Genomic DNA, 15,667 nt, shown 5'->3' with positions numbered 1-15,667 from the left:
TTGGGGGACAGTTGGAAACCTACTGCAATCGAAACTCCTGACAAAGACCTCTAGTAAGGGAGGCATACACAACGCCTGAATGGGCCATCTTCTGTAACAAGGCAAGGCCTCAAGCGGAGGGATTAGGACACTAACCCAGCCACAAAACCTTCAACCTACAGTTTGTACTTCCTGTCTAGTGTTCTGGACCTGGAGCCAAGCCGAATCATGATCAAAGAGTCCAGAGAGACTCCATCCAGCAACTGATGGGAGCAGATGCAATGTCACACAGTCAAACATTAGGTGGAGCTCGTGAGTCCTTAGGAGGAATAGGAGGGAGGATTGGAGGAACCAAAGGGGTTCTGGACACTAAGAGAGCGTGGCCCACAGAATCAACAGGCTGGGACTCATGGGAGCTTGCCAGGATCAGGGAGCCTGTAAGGATCCAACCAAGGTCCTCTGCACACAAATCATGGCTGAGTAGCTTGTTGTCCTTGTGGAAATTTGAGCAGTGGGAGTAAGGATGGGAGCTGCCCCTGACACTTTTATTTACTTGTGGGGCCCCTTTCCTCCTACTGGGTTGTCTTGTCTAACCTCCATGTGGTCATTCGTTCCTGGTCTTAGTGTAACTTGTTATGCAGTGATTGGTTGATGTCACTGGGAGGCTGCTCTTTTCTGAGGGGAAGTGGAGGAGAGAGAGACTGGGAGGACGGAAAGGGACAGGAAACTGGACCTGGATGTAATATATGAGAGAAAGAAAACAACAACAACAACAACAACAACAACAAAACAACAACAACAAAACAAGAAAAAACCCAAAACAAACAAAAAACTAACCCCAAATAATTTGACCTCATCTTTTTAAAAAAATGTTCATTTTTTTCTTAGCAATTAGGGTAATGCAAATCAAAATAACCTTGAGATTTCATCTTACCTCAGTCAGAAGGTCATAGATCAACAAAACTACTGACAACAAATGCTGGAGGAGATGTAGGGGACAGAGAAGGAAAGATTGGTGGGCTGGCTCTGCAGTCATCAAAGACTTTAGTAAAGAAGACCTGAATATTTTCCTAGGGCATGTGTGTGTGTGTGTGTGTGTGTGTGTGTGTGCTCGCGCACGTGCATGTGTGTCCGTGTGTGTGTGTGTGTCCGTGTGTGTATGTGTGTGTATGCTGTGGAGGTGCTTCCTTAGATGCTTGTCCTGACCAAAAGGAAACAGTCCTGCCACCTGAACCCACACTTCGGGGCTAAATGTAAACTTTCACCATCCTAATCCAGGAAAGATTTGATTTTCTCGGCTGACCATTTCATTCTTGAATGCTTTTCCGTCACTCTACAAAAGAACTGGAGGCGAGAATGCAGTCTAGACCAGACATACACAACATGGCGACTGCGCACTTATAGCAGGCTTTGGTCGCCATAGTAACCAGACCACGCCTGCCTGGGTGGGCGTGCTAGGAAACCGTGTGCGGTTTCCACCCCGCCTAGCTTTTGCGACAGTTGCAGCGACGTCACGGCAGTTGAGGCCGGTGTCAGCTGATTTACGGCAGTTGAGGCCGGTGTCAGCTGATTTACTGCAGCAGTGGCGGCGGTGGATCCTTGCAACCAGGCAGAGTGAGGGCGGCGGCATCGGCGTGGGGTCCCTCGGGTTTGCCCACCCGGACTTGCCCAGCTAGTCCTCCTTGCGTACGCCGCCTCCTTTGCCTCCTTTGAGGGGGCACGCACAGCATCTCCTACAGACATGATTATCGCCTGAGGTGAAGATTTGACAGGTAGGAAAGCTTTGGAGCCTCCTTGTGAAAGCCCAGCTTTAGAGCTTAGCCTTGGAAGGCAGGGGTTAAAGGTCAAGGGTCACGAGCCCTCCTTAGCTGGAGACCATCTGGCTGTCAGATTGTTCTAGTTGGCTGCTGCTCTGTTTGATGCTTCAGCTTCAGACCACCTCCAGGAGCCTTTCTCAGAAGCTTTAGGGTCCGTCACGGTCCCTCTGGGTTCGGGTGACATTTGCTGCTTGTGAAAGTGGCCTTAGTCTTTCGGTGTGACTGCTTTGCACCCAGGGATTATCTGTTTGCTCCCAGGGTCGGGTGACTAGTGATGATCGTGGGTGTTTATTGGTAATGTTCTTGAACTGGGTTTCCTATGTTTGGACTTATGTTTCCCTGTTGGTTCTATTCTTGGTATTACTGGCTAAGGGGCGACGCTGTCTGTTAGAGGATCATCTTTGAGCTGCCACTTGCCTGCTCTTCCTTGGGACTTGCTCTAACAGGATGTCTGCTATTTTTCTAACTGGCGAATCCTGGCATTCCGAAACTATGCTCGCAGCCATACTATCCTGCCTTCGATTTTAAAATTATACTGTTTTTAACCCACCTGCAGTGTCTGCACCTTAGGTCCTGTGCAGAATTCTCTGGTTTGTATTTTCTAGAACTCTTGCTGGTTCAGGTGCATCACAGACTACATACGTGTTTTCTTGCTGCTGACTTTAGTGTGTAGTCAGTACCAGCTATATATTTCTTTTCTTGTAATATTTCTCATGGGAAAAAACCCTAATTCTTTTCTTTCCTCTTTTTCCTCCTCCTCTTCCTCTTTCTCCTCCCTCTTCTTTCTCCTCCTACTTCTCCCCCCCCCTTTTTTTCTTAGTTTCCTTTTTTTTTTCTTTAAAGAGGTTGTCTCTCCTTGTATAGCTTTGGCTATCCTAGAACATGCTTAGAACACATCTTAGTACAGACTAGTTTCAAACTCACAGAGATCTGCCTGTCTTTGATTCCTGAGTATTGGGATGAAAGGTGTGTGCTACCACACCCAGTTATGATTCTTTTCAATGACATTTATTTCTTAGAGAACTTTCTTCACAAGATTACAATGATCAAGTACTATATGAAAGAAATTGGGTTGTTGATATTTTGTTGCATAAAATCTCTAGTTTGCTTCAGCTTTTCACTTTATAAGCAGTCTTATGACAGTGTGGAGGGGGTGATTGGCAGATCCTAAGTGAAAAATTCGCTTGAAATTGTCTTTATTTTAAAGAATGAAAAACCACTTTGATTTTTTACCCCAAATATCAGCTCTCTGGTGCTTCAAGTTGGAAGAACAAACTGCATAATTACAAAGGAAAGTGTCAAATGTCAATTAAGAATTACAGTAGAGAAGTTAATTTTTCAAAATTTTTATTTAAAAATTCTCCAGAACTCCACTTTCTTAACAGGACAAAACGTTTGGGTGACTGGATGAATCCTATAAACTTAGTCCTGCCCGTGGGAAGTTAACATTTGGGGTACAAAGCCCTATGTAGATATTTTCTTTTATTATGAATACAGTTTTTATTATAAAGTTAAAGGAAATGGAGCAGTTTTCCCATGTAAAAATTCAGCATTAGTCCTTTAAAAGCAGTGAGCAGTGACTTAAAATGCCTTTAGTCCCAGCATTCCAGAGGGAGGGGCAGAGGCTGATGGATCTCTGTGAGTTGAAGGCCATGCCTGTGAGTTCCAGGACAGACCAGACTCCATAGATTCTGTCTGAAGAATAAAATACAGTAGAATAAAATAAAGAGCGAGCTGTTTCTGTGCTTGTCTCAGAACCTCAAGGTAACCTACCTCAAGAGAACAGTAGGATAGCCCTGTGTCGAAAGTGAATCCTTACGTTTATTTTGAGGCCTGGAAAGATGGCTCAGTGGTTAAGAGCACTGACTGCTTTCCCAGAGGTCCTGAGTTCAATTCCCAGCAACCACATGGTGGCTCTCAACCATCTATAATGGGATCCAATGCCCTCTTCTGGTGTGTCTGAAGACAGTGACAGTATACTCACATACATAAAATAAATCTTAAAAAAATTTTTTTTTGAACCTTGGGCAGAGATGTTCAGTGTTCATCACTGGGGTGGGCCAAATTCCAGTTCATATTCTATCCTATTATTCCAACTCTTACTGCCATTTTCTTGTCCATTCACCCAGTGGCAGCCAATATAATGTGTGTGGGGTACTTGCTTTAGTCTGTGTTACTAAATGTGTGTTCCTGAGTGCCTACATTTTTTTTATTATGTCATGTTATATATTGTACCATTCTTGTTCTCCTAAAGTGATTGCTAATGCTTCTGACTTCTGACTATTTTAATTTAAAGAGGATTTATTTTTTGTTTCAGTGTGTGTTGTTTGTGTGACTATGTGCTGTGCGCGTGCAAGCCTGTTGAGGCCAGGAGTGGGCCTTGGGTCTCCTGGAGCTGAAGTTGTCCAAGGTTGTGAGCCACCTGATGTGGGTGCTGTGAACCGGACTCAGGTCGTTGTGAGAGCAGCGAGTGCTCTTTGAGGCTGTACCTCCAGCCTCCCGCTCTGTGGTGTTTAGAATGGACATTGACTTTGGTTGATCTGTCTGCTTCATTTGGGTCCATCCACAGTATCATAACCTTTCTAGCACTATAGAGGTTACTGTAATACTGGTCTGTGAGACATGTCAAAGCCGCGTGTTTCCCGAGTATTAAATACTCATATGTTCATTGAAGCTCTTTTAGACTATGCTGTAGAATAAGCTGGCGAGGTGCACACTTTTGCAGGGTAGTTCATGGGGGTTCCCATATCCTGTGGCTGGACTGATGCTTTGTGGTACTCAGAACCCCACCTCTTTTTCCAGACTATTATATATGAACTTAAACCTCAACTTACAACGAATTTGAGCTTTAATTTATTTTGTATGTGATACTGCATTTGAACCCCAGGGCTTCACACATGCTAGGCAAGTGCTCAACCACCAAGCTCAGTCCCCAACCCTGAATTTGAGCATTTTCTGATAAGCATTCTATCTTATTTTGGCGTTTCTTTTTTTAAAATTGGCTATTCATCTATTTACCCATGTTTATTTTGTAGTTCCAGTTTATTTTGTAGAAGATCCAGTGTTAAATATCAAAATATAACCTTTAAGTGTGGCATTATTATTGGGAGAAAAATGGGCATGAACATAGGAAAATTGGCACAATCACAACATGTAGTGATATACAAAAGGAAACATTTAAAGGAAAACTATGAAATCAGTAATGCTTAACACAGGAGGACTTGATCTTGGATCTTGGTCTGTTGCTAATAGCAGAGCATCACAGACTTTTTTTTTTAAACTGTGAAGTGGGTTGTTTTTGGTTTTAGTCATGGAGGTCCAACTTTGAGTGGGCCTTTTGTGATGAGAGCCTTAGCTGGATAATGAGGCAACGCAGGTATCACCTAGTCAGAGGCAGGAAATGCACAGGTATGTGCATGTGTACTGTGTATTTTCTGGCCTCTCTGCTTTTATAACATTACCTGTATTTATTTATCGGACTCCATCCTGAGGACATTATCTGATCATAATCTCTGTCCAGAGGCCTCACCTCTAAATATCCTGGGTTAGTTTCCACTGCCTGGTGGACCTACTCCATCTGGAACCAGACCATAGCACAGATCTTTGTTGTCAATCTGAACATGTACATCTGAACATGACCAGTGTTTTCATGCCACTAGTCCTGTAAGTTTTACAAATATATCTCTTCTCTATACGCCATTTGTGCCGTTTGTCAGTAACCTTTTCTGTAATGCACTTCACTGAACAGACACTTTCAATTTTGATATAATAGATTTCCCCCTACATTTAGCTTGTGGTCACAGGTTTTGTTTCTGAAGTCTTTCTTGAGTAGATCTCCAAGTAAGTCCTCCTGTGTTAAGCATTACTGATTTCATAGTTTTCCTTTAAATGTTTCCTTTTGTATATCACTACATGTTGTGATTGTGCCAATTTTCCTATGTTCATGCCCATTTTTCTCCCAATAATAATGCCACACTTAAAGGTTATATTTTGATATTTAACACTGGATCTTCTTCCTATAGTTTTTTTTTTCTTTTTTCTTTTTCTTTTTCTTTTTTTTGTTTTTTTTGAGACAAGGTTTCTTTGTGTAGCCCTGGCTGTCCTGGAACTCACTCTGTAGACCAGGCTGGCCTCGAACTCAGAAATCCACCTGCCTCTGCCTCCCAAGTGCTGGGATTAAAGGCGTGCGCCACCACCACCCGGCTATAGTTTATTTTTCTGTGTGTGCTCTGATGCCGTGCTCTCTGTGTTCATTTTAAGGTTTATTATTACTGAGATAGGGTCTCACTTGAAGACTTGCCTGGCCTCAAATTCTGTGCTGACCAGGCTGCCTTCTGCCTCCTGAGTGCTCGGATTAATCCTGTTGCTGCTACATCCAGCTTACTTTCATTATTTCTATTTGTGTTGGAGCGTCCATGCATGTGTGCATGCTTGTGTGCAAATGTGTGAGAGGGTGGAGGCCAGAGAGGGCAGTTGATCCCCTGGGGTTGGAGTTCCAGGAAGTTGTAAGTCACCTGATGTGTGCTAGGAGTGGTCTCAGGAGAGAAGATTATGGTTTTATTTTAGGATATGTTAAAGTTGCAGAACTTACTAGTTATACAGAGGAGTTTGGAGTTCAGAAGACAGCCCTAAGCTAACAGTGAACCATCATCATATGGATAGTATTTTATTTTGAAAAGGAAATGTTTCATTGTTTTTTTTTTTCACCATGCTGCAAAGCCACACTGCTTTACTTGCGAAAACCGCAGTAGCCAGTGCATTGGATGGTAAAACTGCAGCAGCCAGTGTAGCACATGGTAAAACTGCAGCAGCCAGTGCATCAGATGGTAAAACCGCAGCAGCCAGTGCATCAGATGGTAAAACTGCAGCAGCCAGTGTAGCACATGGTAAAACTGCAGCAGCCAGTGTAGCACATGGTAAAACTGCAGCAGCCAGTGCATCAGATGGTAAAACTGCAGCAGCCAGTGCAGCACATGGTAAAATCGCAGCAGCCAGTGCAGCACATGGTAAAACTGCAGCAGCCAGTACTGCACATAAATGTAGCCCTTCATCCATCACTGAATAACTTTTCTGTGCTCCCAGGGATTTCCAATGAGAAGATACATTTTTTCCCTTAGATCCAGGGATACATATAAATGAGTTATAAATACTCTCACAATACTGCATGAACCTTACATTGTTCTCCTGAAATATGGGATTTTTATACCCACTTTATTACTTTTGTTTCTTGTTTTTTGTTTTGGTATTGTGCTGACTAGGTTTATGTTCGCTTGACAGAAAGAATCACTTGGGAAAAGGGAATATCAATTGACAAAATCTCCCTGCCAGGTTGGCCTGTGGTGCATTTTCTTGAGTGAAGATTGATGTGGGAGGGTTCAGCTCATTGTAGGCGGTGCCACCTCTGGGCTGGTCTTCCCTGGTGCTGAGCAAATCATGAGGAGCAAGCCAGTAAGCAGCATTCTTCTGTGGTCTCTGCATCAGCTCTTGTTTCCAGTTTCCTGCCCTGACTCTTTGGATGATAGGCTGTGATGTGGAAATGTAAGAGAAATAAACACTTTCCTATGAAAGTTGTTTATGGTCATGGTGTTATCACAGCAATGGAAACCCTAGCTAGAGAGATGAGTTCTTACCACATGTCTTGGCTGGCCTGGAACTTGCTATGTAGTAGATTAGGTTGGCCTTGAACTCACAGAGATCTCCTTAGTGCTGGAATTAAAGGCTGGTGCAGCATTACACCCAGCTTTGTAGCCACTTTTAAAACAGAGAATCTCATAATTCTAAATACCAGATTTTAGCCCCTAGTTTAAATACCTAGTCTAGGTTATTATAAAAAGATGTATATTGTGTTTATCTGCACACATTAGGAAGATGGGAGATTTTCTTTAATTTCTTTTCCATCGTTGTTTTTCCTACAAGTTATTTCAGGTCTTTATCTAGCATGAATTTAAGAAAACTATGTTGGGGGGCCAGTTATATCACACTGTTTTATCTGGTGTGTGTGTGTGTGTGTGTTGTGTATGTGTGTGTAGTATGTGTGTGTGTGGTGTGTGTGGTGTGTGATGTGTGTATGTGGTGTGTGTGTATGTGTATATGTGTGATGTGTGTGTAGTGTGTGGGTGGTGTGTGGTATGTGTATGTGTGTGTTGTGTGTATGTGTGTATGTGGTGTGTGTGTACGTGTATGCGTGTGGTGTGTGTGTATGTGTATACTCCTTAATGAATTTTACATATTTCTCATACATTTCATCACTCAGTAGTTCATTCACTCTGAAGGTTGCTCAGTGTCATCTTGATCAGCCGACCATCTTCATGTGATTGCTGATTCTCACTGCTGCATCTCCCATTCTTTGCTGCTGTTGCCTGTTCCTGTTTCTCTGAATTTACGCACCAGCAGCAGTGAGTCTCCGTGAGCATCACTTGCCACTTATAGCACCACAAGCCAGGGCCACTTCACTGCACCTCTGTCACCAGGCAATAGCCAGATTTTACACACACACACACACACACACACACACACACACACACACACACGGGGATTGAGGATAGGAAAAGTAGAAGAAAGTCTGGGGAGTCTGCAGGTGTGGAGCCAGGTAACGAAGTGTTTCGAGGAGGCTGTATGAACCACAGCCAAGGCTGCCGGGAGATTAGTTAGGGTAAAGACCAGGACCTGAGCTTAGTTTAGCTTGGGGTTGATGGCCTAGTCAAGCAGCAGTTTGTATCTAGGCAGGGCACTGTCTGTAGTCTCTTAGGAGGAAGGTAATATGAACGCTGTAGCTTAGGTTACATATATCCTCTGAGTATAGAGGCAGCCAATGGGAGAACTGGTTCTTCTCAGTGTACTTACGAAGTGTATTTTACTGATCTTGATCACTGAGACATTTTGACCTCTGCTTTGGTTGTTTCTTCTTCTGGGTGGTTTAATTTAGTTTATGTGTGGTGAAGTTTCAGGGATCAACTTAGAGTCTGAGGGTAGTAGGAGGGAACTAGTAGAACTGATGGGAGGTACTGGGAAGGTGAGTGGGAAGGCCGGAAAACTGAGGCTCATTCTGCTAAGCGGAGCCTGTGTCTGCTGCAGAGCGAGAGCTGATGGGCAAATCCATAGCTGCTGAAGCTGATGCGCATGTCTGATGGGTGGAGGAGCCTGGGCAGCCACAGCAGCTGCAGAGATGAAAAACATGAGTAACATGCCTGACAATCTGTGATTCACTGTTAAAATTGTGATTTACTTCTGAAAAGATAGGGCTGTTTCAGTAATAAGAAAATTTGTATATTGCTGTGTTACCCTCTGTTCTTCCCACACACCCTTGTGAAAACACACTGAAACTTCCTTAAACATAGCAATCCTGAGGTGCCAGCTTAATCAAGAGAGTATTATTTCTTGCCATCCAAATAGGAAAGGATGACATTGTCAGCTCTGTGGGTGTTAGAAGGTTGGGTCCCTCATAGCTCCAATTCCAGAACTGCTTTGCTAAGGAGTTACTCAATTTCTTCCCTCCATTTTCTAGCCTAGCTGTCTCTTCATTGTCGGCTTCAGTTTTTCTGAGTCTTTAATAAATTGGAAGTAAGGGCAAAGGCATAAAGACCATTCATTATCTTCTGGCTTTGTTTTTGTTTTTTTGAGACGATTTCACTGTGTAGTGTTGGCTGTCCAAAAACTCAGTGTAGACCAGGCTGGCCTCAAACTCATTAAATCCCCCTGCTTCTGCTTCCCCAGTGGTAGGATTTTAGACATATGCCACCACCCCTGGCACAAAAATTCATAACATTAACAGCCACTTTGTTGATGCTATAACACAGAGAGATCTTGACCTTGACACACTTTCTTGACTAGTGATGTAGGAATAGCCTCCGAGATCCCAAAGGAGCCTTTGCAACCTCCTCTGTTTCCATCATTGTGGGGGCAAGTATATCTGGCTCTGAGGTAGTTAGGTCCTGCTCTCTGCATTTCTCATTGGTGGAACAATAGGTAGGGGTCACCCTAGTTCACATATCCCCATTCTCATGAGAGAACTTGAGTTTGTGTGTGAGTAGTGTGTTTTGCTTGTGTGTACGTTTGTGCACCAAGGGCATGCTTGATGCTGAGGGTAGAAGAGGGGTCAGGTCCTTTGAAACAGGAGTTACAGATGGTTGTGAACTGCTATGCACTTAACCATGGCCTTCTTTAAGGCCTCTCTTTAAATATAGTTACATTGGCTAGCGGGGGCTTCAACAAGTATTATTTTGGGAGGATACATACTTTGAGTTCACATCAAGGAAATACTTTGCATACTACTTGAGTGTTTTATTTGCTGGTTTGTATAAATATGAAAGACTGTTTGTAGACAGAGTAATTTGAATATGGACAATATTGCTGGTGCTGTTTGATAACAGTATTGTGTTTATCCTGGAGAAGAATTCTCTTATTTTTTAAATTCTGTATTTAAAAATATTTAGGGGTGAATTTCCATGATACATATAAGTTATTTTCTAATGTCTAAGCTTTCTCCCCATGGATGAAATTCCCATGGATGAACATCTGGCTTTTCTTTCCAACTTTTACACCACGGGATAAAGAATAGTCACCTCCTTTGGAAAGGGTGAAAACACCTTCTAGCTGTTCTCATGGGCGCAATGTTTTTAACTTCTGGGCTGTTTTGCTGTTATATTACCTGCTTGTCACAGAATTAGAGGGGCACCTAGTTATTGAAAAGTGGCCTTAGAGAGTGCTTTGAGACAAACATACCTGAGTCTGAAATGGGAGGGGGCAATCCTGCTTCTAGGGCCATCTTTCCTGGAAGCTCAAACAGCATGAGACAATTAGACTGAATAAAGTGCTTTCCAGTTTCATATCTGAGTTTTGATCCTTGCATGTGGACAGCAGATGCTTCTCACTGAGCCATTGCCCCAGCAGTGTGTTTTCTGTTTCCACAGGCATCTAGAATTGGAATGTTTTAATTTCTTAGATAATGCTATAGTTTGGAATATAGCATTTCCCCTGGAAATACTAGTTAGAAAATGTTAATATACATACAATACTTTGGAGAGTTAGTGATGTAATTTCTTCAAGCATTCTTATTAAGCTTAATACACTATCAGATTATTTTAGTCATTTGATTAATAGTTTTGCTTTTGGCCTTTCCATGAATATATGATTATTTTCTTTTTGTTTCAGTGACTTCTGTGGCTTGGTTTATTTAGATTCACTATAAAGATTTTTGGGATATGTTTCTTTTCAAGCAATAGATGATAGTGTTAGCAATATGAAGCCTAGAGAATTAATAAATAAATTGACTACTTTAATGCTGGTATTGATTGAAGAGTGACATGACACACCCTGGATTTCTATTGCCCCTTTTCTACTTAAGAGTGATACTATTGGCTCATCAGGTCAGAGAAGTTCAGATTTAGATTCTTGTGGTCTGATGATTAAATCTGTTCTAAACCCTGTGATCTAATGACTAAATTCAGTTAAATCTGGACTAATTTACTCATTTCTCATTTTTAACCAGTTATGTAGAGATAAGTATATGCATAGATATTTGATATGACATAGTGATGTAAGCCACATTGTCCTTTATTCCATATTATTTCACTAGTACTTCTGGTGGCTTTTCTAAAGTTTCACTTTTATTAGTCTTTTAAAGGTTTATACAAACAAATGTTTTCAGGTACTACTACCAGCTACTCCTTGGTCATTGGTCTGCTTTCTTTGCCTTTAACTTGGGTTGGATTTTGAGCGGATCCTGGAATATCTAGAGGAATAGTGTTTTTCCCAGAGATCCTCAGGTTGTATTCAATGCTTTGAGCTTGTTTGTTTGCTTGGGGGAAATCTTCTTTGGTGATATGATTGAAAGCAAATGTCACCATGGAAAAATGAACTCCTTCCAAATACGTTTCTCCAGAAAGTCTTTGTTGAGGATGCTGTGCTTCTAGGAACACACTGTTCTGAATTTAGTAAGGTCAGTTTAGAGTTTAATTTTCCTTGGGAATGTTTGATAGGAGTATGGAAATAGTTGCAATCTCATGATAGCTTATGAAGCTGATATAGCACAAACAGACTTTATTAATAAGGATGTCTTCTGAGTTTTTTCTTTAAATGTATACCTTTTATTTGTAACAAGAAAATGTTTTGAAGAAACAAACTGGTGAAAGCTATAAATTTCAATAAAAATAAAAAGTGTTGTATAGGGTGTTTCTGGTAGGCATTCCAATGTTCCCCAGACCTTCTTACTTTCCTTGTTTTCTCTTTAGACAGTTTCTTTTGATTGATCATCTGCAGGCTGTAGGCAGCTCCCTAGACCTAGCAGAGCCCTCTTTTGCATGGAGCTCTCTTTGATTATTTTATACTGTCCTTCTAACTTCTCTCAACCCACATTTATTTAGGTCTTTAGCCATATAAGTAACACTTAAGTGGTTTACCAAAAAGTTGTGTTATATGAAGCACTGATATCTTTTTTTGTTTTTTTTGTTTTGGTTTTCGAGACAGGGTTTCTCTGTGTAGCCCTGGCTGTCCTGGAACTCACTCTATAGACCAGGCTGGCCTCGAACTCAGAAATCCGCCTGCCCTTGCCTCCCAAGTGCTGGGATCAAAGGTGTGCGCCACTATCGCCTGGCTTGCACTGATATCTTATGTTCATGATTTCCTACAAGAGGTATACTTGAGTATGCACAGATTAATTATCATTTCAAATTTAAACCGTCTTACCAGAAACATACTTTAATTTGGGCGCAGTCATTTAAGGACATTATTTTTCCCCAGGTTTCAGCACAACGAAGGACATATGTGACCTCTGGAGTAAGTGTGGTTAAATGAGTTTCTCACTAAGTATGTTCACTCAATGTTTATCACACAGTGAAACAGACCTTGTGGTTTGTTTTGGAAGGGAATTATTTTATACTACTTTGGGAACTTACTGAGGTTTGTGGTCCTCCTAACTCAGAGAGTAAGGCAGACTATAGGTTCTGGCGTCAGGGTGCTGATCTGGGTCCATCACTTGTCTCTGTGACTCTGTCTAATGTCTTTGTCAAAAGACAGTGCCATAGAACTTACCTTATGGAATTCGAGAAAGGATCGAGATCAAATGTATTTATATTTACACCTACACGATAGATGCTTAGCAGAATTCTCAGACCATGGATATCCTTTACAGCCTTTGCCCAGTGATGTTGGTATAGTCTTTATGTACCGTGTTTTCTGAGTACAGTTTTGGGTTTGACTGTTTTACTTGTGGAGGCAGAAAACTTGGCACCAGTCAGCCAGAACTTGGATCTGAGCACTATGGCTTCCTAGCTTTCTGCCTCAGGACAGGTAATACTTACGTCTCATTTTCTTATCTTCTAAGCTGTGAAGACTGTTTTAAGATTTGAAATAAAATAGTACACTTAAAGTTGCTTTATACACTGATGTGATAAATCAATATGTATTGAACTAATTAGACTTTCAATAATAAAACTCAAAAAATTGTGATGCCTCCAGTAAATACTTTTGCCCAATGTTTTAAGCCTCTAACCTTGGGAATAAATATGATAAATTAGTCATTTTTTATTTGAGAGCATTTTAAGTGGCTAAACCTTGGTATTTAGAAAATATACTTATCTTTATTATGAAGTTGACTTCATAATAAAGGCATATAATGTATTTTAAGAAGACTGTCTGACATCATTCTTATTACATTTTCAGGTTTGAAAACACCATGGCAGGAAACAGTCTAGTTCTGCCCATTGTTCTTTGGGGCCGCAAAGCACCCACACATTGTATTTCATCAATACTGTTGACAGATGATGGGGGTACAATTGTAACTGGGTGCCACGATGGACAAATATGTCTCTGGGATCTTTCAGTAGAACTGGAGGTGAGTATTGGAATGTTTGCTGTACATTTAAAACAGAAGTCAATAACTACTAGCACATCACACGGTACGGTGTTTGCCTGCCCTTACTTTTCAGTGTCTGAGTATTGTCTCTTTCAATCTGAGCCTGTATATTTATATTGAATACTTAACATGATTACTGATTGAAAGGTTAACTGTTAAAAAATTATTTATATAAGTGTGTATGTGTGACTCCTGTTACTTATAGCAGCATATTTTTGTCTCTCTAGGTTAATCCCCGAGCACTGTTATTTGGTCACACAGCGTCCATCACTTGTTTGTCAAAAGCCTGTGCTTCTGGGGACAAACAGTACACTGTGAGTGCATCTGCAAATGGGTACGTCATAGTCTGCTTTCTGTATTTAGTATATTGGTCAGGTTTCTCTCCCCAGCGCCCAATTTTAATAATCTTTTTTTTTTTTTTAAGATTTCTTTATTTATTTTATGTATGTGAGTACACTGTCGCTGTCTTCAGACACACCAGAAGAGGGCATCGGATCCCATGACAGATGGTTGTGAGCTACCATGCGGTTGCTGGGAATTGAACTCAGGACCTCTGGAAGAGCATTCGGTGCTCTTAACCGCTGAGCCAACTCTCCAGCCCGGGCCCAAGTTTTTATGTCTTAAAAAATGTGGATCTTGGCTGAGTGTGGTGGTGTATACCTTTAATGCCAGCACATAGGATGCAGAGGCAGGTAGATCTCTATGAGTTTGAGGCCAGCTGGATATACATAGAAAATTCTAGGCTCACTAGGGTCACACAATGAGTGCCTGCCTTAAAAAGCAAAAAGGACATAATTGTTTTTTTGGTTTTTTTTTTTTTTTTTTTTTTTTTTTTTTTGTTTTTTGAGACACGGTTTCTCTGTGTAGCCCTGGCTGTCCTGGAACTCACTCTGTAGATCAGGCTGGCCTCAAACTCAAGAAATTCGCCTGCCTCTGCCTCTGCCTCTGCCTCTGCCTCCCAAGTGCTGGGATTAAAGGCATGCACTACCACTGCCCAGCCCAAGGCTATAGTTTTTGTTAGTTAAAAAGTATGTTTATAGGGCTGGAGAGATAACTCAGTTGAGGAATACTTACAACTTGTCTAGAGGACCCCAATTCAGTTCCCAGCATCCATGTTGGGCAGCCCACAACCACTTTTAAGACCAACTCCAGGGGATCCAACAACATCTTCTAGACTCTATGGGCACTCACACGCACATGGCACATCCACAGATGTTTATAGATTGTCATGTGACATTGATATTTTCATATTTATAACTAGCATGACCAGGGAGAATTTTCTTTCTACTGCAGCATGTTCTTACACTGTCTAAACCTGAAAGGGGATGTTTAAATTATAGTTTTAAGAATAATTGTTTTTCACAACTAATTTTCTGTAATAGTTTATTGCCTTTCTTTGCTTTTGAGAAAGCCAGAATATCATGAACGTAAAAGCATGATCATTAGGTTGCATGGCATTTTATTGAATCGGCTGGCAACTTTGGGCTTTTTAAGAAACTCCAGTGATGCCATGCTGTCTCAGATTGGGAGGCAGAGCTCTGCCAAGTTTTTGCTGTTGTGATGTGTGTGTTCACATGCTACTGAAGCTAGTCCCCTGCCTCAGAATGTGCCCTGTGTTGAGAGGCAGGCCATTGAACAGTCTCAGTAGGGTCCAGAATGGGAAGAACCTTAAAAATATTTTTGTTTTCTTTTTTCTTTTTTTTTTTTTTTTAAAAACAAATTGGAGAACTTGTAGATATTTATGTAAAACATCTTTTTTTCCTTTCTATAATATTTGGGTTGGAATTTATATGAATTTTTTTTGAAACAGGAAGAGACAACATTAAGTAAAAGCAATACTTTTTTTGGCAATAAAGGATCATTTGCATTGGATCACTTGTTTTAGGTGAATGCTGATTGAAAAATTGTTTCAGCAAGGTATAGTGATGTATGCCTGACACACCTGTTACCCCAGCACTCCAGAGGGAGAGGCAGGAAGGTTGCTGCAAGTTAGAGACTGTCATGGGTACCTAGTAAATTC

General features: G+C 41.4%; 1 protein-coding gene across 2 annotated transcripts in view; it reads left to right on the top strand.

The window, feature by feature from the left end:
* The first annotated feature begins 1,527 nt into the window (after positions 1–1,527).
* Wdr7 (WD repeat domain 7) overlaps positions 1,528–15,667 on the top strand; it is a 259,944-nt gene continuing 245,804 nt past the window's right edge. For both annotated transcript variants that reach the window (XM_034517777.1, XM_034517776.1), the window contains exons 1-3: positions 1,528–1,751; positions 13,455–13,626; positions 13,875–13,981. In XM_034517777.1, coding sequence (XP_034373668.1) covers positions 13,468–13,626; positions 13,875–13,981 — 266 coding nt within the window. In that variant the 5' untranslated portion in view covers positions 1,528–1,751; positions 13,455–13,467. The remainder of the gene's footprint in view (positions 1,752–13,454; positions 13,627–13,874; positions 13,982–15,667) is intronic.

The sequence above is a fragment of the Arvicanthis niloticus genome, chromosome 14 (assembly GCF_011762505.2).
Source record: "Arvicanthis niloticus isolate mArvNil1 chromosome 14, mArvNil1.pat.X, whole genome shotgun sequence".
NCBI lineage: Eukaryota > Metazoa > Chordata > Mammalia > Rodentia > Muridae > Arvicanthis > Arvicanthis niloticus.
Note: the sequence above shows the minus strand (reverse complement) of the source record. Positions and strands in the feature narration are given on the sequence as shown.